Source organism: Zea mays, chromosome 9 (genome assembly GCF_902167145.1).
Source record: "Zea mays cultivar B73 chromosome 9, Zm-B73-REFERENCE-NAM-5.0, whole genome shotgun sequence".
In the NCBI taxonomy this organism is placed as follows: Eukaryota; Viridiplantae; Streptophyta; class Magnoliopsida; order Poales; family Poaceae; genus Zea; species Zea mays.
This window is the reverse complement of record NC_050104.1, coordinates 84917163-84924829: the sequence shown is the minus strand read 5'-3', so window position 1 is coordinate 84924829 and position 7667 is coordinate 84917163. Positions and strand designations below refer to the sequence as shown.

General features: G+C 43.5%; 1 protein-coding gene and 1 pseudogene across 2 annotated transcripts; both read left to right on the top strand.

Moving 5' to 3' along the window:
• Positions 1-238: 238 nt before the first annotated feature.
• LOC100282446 (elongation factor 1-gamma 3) lies at positions 239-3994 on the top strand. Its single transcript, NM_001155357.2, has 7 exons — positions 239-477; positions 1671-1820; positions 1885-1945; positions 2023-2075; positions 2150-2251; positions 2335-2833; positions 3369-3994. Exons 1-7 carry the CDS (start codon positions 469-471, stop codon positions 3746-3748), a joined length of 1254 nt encoding a protein of 417 aa, NP_001148829.1. The 5' UTR covers positions 239-468; the 3' UTR covers positions 3749-3994.
• A 687-nt stretch (positions 3995-4681) lies between these two features.
• On the top strand, positions 4682-6534 carry LOC100381798 (ALP1 pseudogene; annotated as a pseudogene). Its single transcript, NR_159424.1, has 4 exons — positions 4682-5813; positions 5893-5957; positions 6053-6185; positions 6260-6534. The product of NR_159424.1 is annotated as an ALP1 pseudogene (transcript).
• The last annotated feature ends 1133 nt before the right edge of the window (positions 6535-7667 follow it).

Here is a 7667-nt window from a genome sequence, read left to right as displayed (position 1 = left end):
TTAGGTGCTCCAAAAAATTGTAGAGCTAGAGTTGCGATTCTGAACATTTGAATAAGTTATTTTATTTATTGTTCAGATTAAAAATATAATTTAAACTATTTAAAACTACAGTACTAGAGCTAGAACTAAACATAAACCGGACCTTACCTAGCCACGTAGGTAAAGATTAGTTAATTTTTAAAGGACACAATTTTTGTTGTTTTTCGGTCATGTCTGCTCCTTGCCACGCACCCGGCTCATCTTGCGCTTAATCCAGTCCGTTCAATTCTTGACATCCGAACACCCCGCCGACGCAGCCCTAGATTCCGCATTCCTCTGTCACCTCCGCGGCGCCGCCAGCCCGCCATCACATAACTTCGGCTTCTATCCCTTCGTAAACCCTTCTCTCTTCTTCCCGCGGCCTGCTCGTTCTATCTGTCCAGCAGACTTGAGGTTCCGAGCGGCCGGAAACCAGCGGCAACCGTCGGCATGGCGCTCGTGAGTTCCTTCGCCTTTCTCTCTCTCTTTTTTTTATCACTCTTTCAGAAGTGCTGTGTAGCTCATCACTTATCGGACTGTCTGTGAGGAAGTTTTGTTATGCGCGGCAGTTTGGTTTATAGGGTTTTGTGATTCATGTAATTTAACTTGATCTGATTGTTGATGCGCGCTGCCGAGGTGATGTTTTTCTGTTGGATGGGGATTTCTTGAGTTATAGCGTCATAGGTGTCAGAACTGTAGATGCGTTCGGAGCGTGGTAGTAGTTTAGATACTAAGCTTTTCTTTGGGCAGCTCTATATCTAAGGTAACTTTGAACTGCAGGTCCCTTCCAATTTCAACATGAGTACATGACCCAAACTTTTGTCTTGGAAATAGATCGCCTGTTGTTATCCCTTGTCCACAACCGTCGATTCATACTGAGTACCCGTCGATTCATACTGAGTTTGACTGAATTTACTAATCTGTATCACAGTGCATGTGATGTCACTTAAGAGTTCCCGGCTTACTAGTAGAATGGCACTGGAAACGACCTTTGACCTTTAATACCCTTGTAACATTGTAGTTTTTCAGGAGAACTGCTCTAAGGACAATGGCAATCATATACCTTGTGTATTTGAGCCATTAGATTCAATTAGATGCTATCATCTCAAGTGATTTTAACCATCATCTCAACTGCTTAAAAGTTTTTAATAACCTTCTGATCCTAAGTTGTACTTGAGTTGTAAGTTGAAAATGTTTGTACATGGAGCAATGCTCTTTTGGTGTCTGAAAGGAAGATGAGGAATTGAAGTTCTGAGGTCGACTATGACTATGTTATGGTTTGTTTTTTATAAGTTATCAATTTAGGCAATTCGGTTGTTGTAATGTTTTGACTGCACAAGTTGTACTGTTTTCTTTATTAAAGCATCTTTATTGGAATCTATATGAAAATGTTCCTGTGCCTTGTTGAGAAACAGACATGTCATCAGCTACTTCATATTGTGAATTCTCAGTCTCTGGGATGTTGCTGCATTTGCATGTGCATTTTTTCTCTAATAGTGAAATACATGTGTTTTGTGGATTATGTTCTGGTTCTATCACTTAGGTATTGGTGTAGATGTCATTGCCTGTTTGCATGCGTACTATTGAATTACCATGCACAAACAGAGGTATTTCAGTTTGTAATACAATATGTCTATTTTTTTATTCCATAGGTATTGCATTCTGGGGCTGGAAACAAAAATGCCTTCAAGGCACTTATTGCTGCAGAATACAGTGGGGTCAAGGTTGAGTTGACCAAGGATTTTGAGATGGGTGTCTCCAACAAGACCCCTGAGTTTCTAAAGATGAACCCCCTTGGGAAGGTACAGCATGCACCAATCATTATCTTTGAATACTTTGGTTCATGATCTAACAATTACTCTTCAGGTTCCTGTTCTGGAGACTCCTGATGGCCCTGTTTTTGAGAGTAATGCTATTGCGCGCTATGGTATATATACTCACACTTTTCCAGTTTAATTATTCTAGACTTTTCGCTGCTGATGACCTGTCTCGGTTTCCTTTCAGTTGCTCGCTTGAAGGATGACAACCCTCTTTTCGGGTCTTCCCGTATTGAACAAGTGGGTGATTTACCCAGTGTTAACATAAATAACTGAGTTTTACGGCTTGTGGAATTCACCAACGGTTCTTGCAGGCCCACGTTGAGCAGTGGATGGACTTTGCTGCAACAGAAGTTGATCCTGGTGTTGGATGGTACTTGTATCCAAGGCTTGGGTACATCCCTTATGCTCACACGGTAAGTTGTAGGCTGGGAAACTTGGTTTTTGTATTATTGAACATAACTAGCTATATATTAACTCGTTTTATGTGTGTGTGCAGACTGAGGAAACAGCTATTGCTTCATTGAAGAGATCCCTTGGTGCTCTGAACACACATCTTGCCTTGAACACATACCTTGTTGGACATTCTGTTACTCTAGCTGACATTGTATTGACATGCAACCTCTACCATGGAATTGCACGGATCTTGACCAAAAGCTTCACTTCTGATTTCCCTCATGTTGAGAGGTATTTCTGGACCATGGTTAACCAACCTAATTTCAAGAAGGTCATTGGTGAGGTCAAGCAGGCAGAGTCTGTACCTCCTGTTCTTAAAAAGGGTGTTCCTCCTAAGGAGTCAAAGGCAAAGGATGTGAAGAAAGAAACTCCAAAGGAGGCCCCCAAGCCAAAGGTGGTTGAGGTACCAGCAGAAGAGGAAGCACCAAAGCCAAAGCCAAAGAATCCTCTTGACTTGCTGCCACCAAGCAAGATGGTCCTTGATGACTGGAAGAGGCTATACTCAAACACAAAGACCAACTTCCGGGAGGTTGCCATCAAAGGTATGTTTGCTTCTTTCTAACAATTTTTATGTGCGAGTGGCTGGTGTTAAAAGGCAGTACTTTACAATCTATCAATCTTACAGGAAGCTAAATTTGGGAGTCACCTTTCTGACTAGAATTTGGTTTTGGCCATAGCTGCAAAGAGTTTTTGTCACCTTGACTAACGAAGTGCAAACAGCAGTATTGTATTATGTATGCTTTAATAAGCAGTTACTTCATCAATTTGCCACAGCAATTTACTACTACCTTAATTTTGCTAGATTAAGCATTTGACCACTTATTAATACATAGTTTGTGACAAAATTATGCAATTAGATTCATATTAAAAAATGTAGTTATGGCTATAATTTTGTATATAAAAAATGAAGTATTACTGGTAGTTGCCTGTCAAAGCCTCGTGCTATTAAAACAAAATACGTCTTGGAAAGAAAAAACAGAGGGAGTACTGCTTGTAAATTAATTAGCTGGATGGCTTGGGTTTCCTTTCCTTTTCCATGTTTGTGGAGTCTTGACCAATAATCCGTCTATGTTTCAGGTTTCTGGGACATGTATGACCCAGAGGGCTACTCTCTGTGGTTCTGTGACTACAAGTACAATGACGAGAACACCGTCTCCTTTGTGACCCTGAACAAGGTTGGTGGATTCCTGCAGCGGATGGACCTGTGCCGCAAGTACGCCTTTGGCAAGATGCTCGTGGTAGGTTCTGAGCCACCCTTCAAGCTGAAGGGCCTTTGGCTCTTCCGTGGCCAGGAGGTTCCCAAGTTTGTAATGGATGAGGTCTATGACATGGAGCTCTACGAGTGGACCAAGGTGGACATCTCTGATGAGGCCCAGAAGGAGCGTGTCAATGCCATGATCGAGGACCAGGAACCCTTCGAGGGCGAGGCCTTGCTTGACGCGAAATGCTTCAAGTGAGTGTGCTGTATCCAGAGCTGTTTAGCCCTCTAATTGGATGTCTATGTTGATCTGGTATATCTTGCTATGAACTGGTTAAAGTTTGTGCTGGTTTGAGAATTTTTGTTTACCTTGTCATCATTTAAGTGTTTCGCCGTAACAATTTTGGTCATGTTTTTGAATGCCTGTTTGTATTCGCGTCGTAGTTGGGGCTATTTATGCAGACTATCCGATTTAAGTAGATTCAAGTGGCATTATTCTCTAGTATTTTAACCGCCAACAGCCGCTGCGAAAAGTTGAGACTTATCCCAGGTGAAAATTTCTACTCATTGAAACATCCGCACAAATTTTGCCGGTGACGCATTGAAACAGCGCCATCTTTAACGGGGTGTTTGGGACTCCTTTACTTCACAAAATCTAACTTAGCGGGGGTGTTTAGGATTGCTTAACTTCACAAAATCTAACTTATCTTTACAAATCTCTACCCAAACACTCATAGCTTCATTAGCTTAGCTTCATAAAAAAGATAAAGTTGATCTCAACTTCACCAAATACATGAAGCAGCAAAAAAAAAGTGCTTCATAAATACCGTTTTCCAATAAACTTTCCAATAAACTCGTAAAGTTAGGTGGTAATTACCCACCAATACCACTGATTACACAACAACAACGTTCCGTTTTCTCTCCCATTCTTCTCTCGTGCGCACATCCGAATGGAGCAGCTAGCCTTAGCCTTAGCCTCCGTTTGGTTCTGCTTTTAGAGCCAACTTTTGCTTTAAAGAGTAGAAGCTAAACAAAAAGGTCTAATTTATAATAACTTTTTTTTTACTGTAACCTGTTTTTTACAATAGAAATCTTATAGCTGGTAGAGTGGTAGGTGGCTGCTTTTGCTGCGTTGAGGGCAAACTAAAGTTGAAAAATTATCCACTGCCACCTGGTTATGTACTTACTGCTTCTTTTCTTTTTTCCCTATTCTCCTCCTAGTTCCTGACCAGGCAAGATCTTGCGCTAGGTTCCTTGTTCCATGCTAGCGGCGGCGCTTTCCTCTGCTTGCGTCATCACGCATCCCAGCCGTCGAGCACCAGACGGTGGCCCTCTCAGCGCCAGACGACGCCCTCGCAACTCAGGTGGCAGCAACCTTATGTGCGGTTGCGCTGCTCTTCCCTGCCCGTGTCAGCGCGTCCCTGTTCGCAACAGCGCTCCCTTCCTAGGTCCTGGTAGCGCCCGACGACGGAGGCTATCCTCCTGGTCGACAACCCTCCCCAACCCGCGGGCAGTACCTACAAGGAAAACAATACGTAGATTGTCTGTTCGTGTGTTCGATTTTCTTTTTGGACGCAAATTCTTGTGCGTACATGCTTCAAATTCCGCGAGTCAAAAATATCTTTGTAGTCTATCGTACTCGAATTTGTGTCACATCTGTTCTTCTAGTTTACTTGTTGATATCTGTCTTTTTATAAATTACTAGTAGTCTATCACTTTGTTTTCTAGTTTCATCTTCGTTGTCCAGTAGTTGAAGAGCTAGCGTAATGTAGATCCTACTACTGGTATGTGAAACAATTCCATCATAGTCAAATGAGTCAAAAACAATTCCGTGTGATAATTTGCAATGTGAAACATATATTGCAGTTATAACCCAAAAAATGGAATGTGGCCTATAATAAAAAATATTTTAGTTTCTAGTATCTCGAACTGTAAGCTAGAGCTAAGCAATTGCCAGGAATGAAAATGAGTTGAGACTTGTTCTCACCTTGAACTTGTTCCAGCACCAACATAAAGTATGGCTGAGAAGGTTGTTTGGGATAATGCGACTTTGAAGCACCTGATTGACATTTGTAAGGTGGAGATTTTAGCTGGTAATAGACATCAAGGTTGTTTCACTAGAAATGGTTGGAAGAATCTAGAGGAGTTTTTTTGCAGGGTCCGGAATGAAGCTAGTGAAGACACAATTGAAAAATAAATTAGATAATATGGAAAAAGATTATACCCAGTTCATGGAATTGAAGAATGCTGCCACTGGATTAAGATGGAATGAAGCAAATCAAACTGTTGATTGCGATAATACATGGTGGGATGAACATCTTAAGGTGAGACAAGTTGTGACGGTTTCGATACATTTCAAGTTGCCATCGAAATGTTTGTCACTAACTTGCATATTTTTTCCAGAGATGCAACATTTAGCTATGAACATGATAAGTTGAAAGAAGATCATTTCTGGCCTTATTTCAAAGGTGCTATTGGAGTAATAGATGGATCACATATTAAGGTAGTTGTGCCGGCTGATGAGGTGATTAACTATACTTGTTTCCATGGATACACATCGCAGAATTTACTTGCGATATGTGACTTTGGCATGAGGTTTACGTTTGTGGTTGCTGGATGGACGGGTTCTGCACATGACACACGGATCCTTAGTCATACATTGGCAACATTTTCTTCTTTTCCCGTCCCTCTTAAAGGTAATTTTTATTAGTACTATCTTGTGAACTCTAATTATTTATGTTTTATAATGGTATTTAATTTCATTTTTCAGATAAGTACTACCTTGTGGACTCCGGATATCCAAACCGAACTGGATACCTTGCACCTTTCAAGGGAACTACGTACCATATACCGGAATTTCGCCATCGCCGTGGATGTCCACCGCAAGGGAAGGATGAGACATTCAACTTCTTGCACTACTCTCTCTGCAATGTCATTGAGCGAGCATTTAGGGTCCTCAAGCAAAAAATGACACATATTGAAAAACATGCCGAATTTCTCAGTTGAACGACAGAAAGAGATCATTATAGCATTGTCGGTGTTTGGACTCGTGGCCCTAACCAACTAGTGTAATGATGTCGCATGCCCCGAATCCAGATGGTGATGCGAGTTGACACAAACGATTTATCCTAGTTCAGGCAATGCAAGGCCCTACTTCCAGCAGAGGGGGGATGAAACTTATATTACTCGCACCGAGGTGCCTGCAATAGGGGTTATAGGCTGAGCGGAAGAGGGGAGGACCCCAAGTCCCTGGAACTGATTGAGGCAAGTGCCAATACCGAATAACAGGAGAAAACTACCAAGTGTTCGCCTGCCCCCTCGAAGGGTCATAGACTGCCCTATTTATACACCTAGAGGATACATAATATTGTTACCGAGGACTACCCTGCTACCGAGGGAGGTGCCCCTGTGTCCTATGGACAACATGGCCTTGTACTTTGTTGTTGACTTGAACTTGCCGGTTTCCCGCTGAGAGCCGAGGCTGAGGCTGTGGGTTCGGCTTCACGTCCGAGCCCCCCCGGGGGGGGGGGGAGTATCCCATACCATAGTGGTTGTAACAGGGCTTCGATATGGGGAAAAGCCTGTTTATGAGATGTGTCAGCGCTTCTATGTTGGATGATGCCGGGATGTCCTTTGCTGTAGATGTCAAGGTCGGAGCCGAGCTCGGGCCAGGCAGAAGTCTTCCCGAGGTGATGGCTGAATCCTTCCTAATGTGTGCCATAGTCGATGGAGTTGCCTCCTACGGGATTCGCAGTGGAGCAGGTAGCCAAGGGCGAGGCGAAAACAGTGTCTAAGGTCGAGCTCAGTGTCAGGCGAGGCGGAGTTGGCGCCCAAGGGTCGGTCTGTCGTATTAGATGTCCTATCAGGGGATGGCAGGCGCGTGCGTGCAAAGTGGCGCATGCGTAATCATGCTGTTGGCATTGGACAAGACAGCGGTCTTGTTGCTGCTGTGCACCTATAGCGCCATGTAGGGTAGGTATGTGCATTGAATGCAGGTGTCCCCCGTTGGCCCTCGGTCACGCCTTGTCTTCGTCGCCTGAGACGAGCTCGGGCGAGACAGATATGGCGGCCCTAGGGCGAGGTAGCCTCGGGCGAGGCAGAGATTGGGGACCTGCGTCGTGAGAGGCTCGAGCGAGGCGGAGACATGCCCGATGCTATGACTAATTTAGGATCGAGCT

What these genes read in the sequence shown, in the direction of transcription:
- LOC100282446 (NM_001155357.2), top strand. An exon ending in TAATGCTATTGCGCGCTATG is followed by an intron (nt 1,946 to 2,022) that starts GTATATATACTC and finishes GTTTCCTTTCAG; the next exon opens with TTGCTCGCTTGAAGGATGAC. An exon ending in ACATCCCTTATGCTCACACG is followed by an intron (nt 2,252 to 2,334) that starts GTAAGTTGTAGG and finishes GTGTGTGTGCAG; the next exon opens with ACTGAGGAAACAGCTATTGC.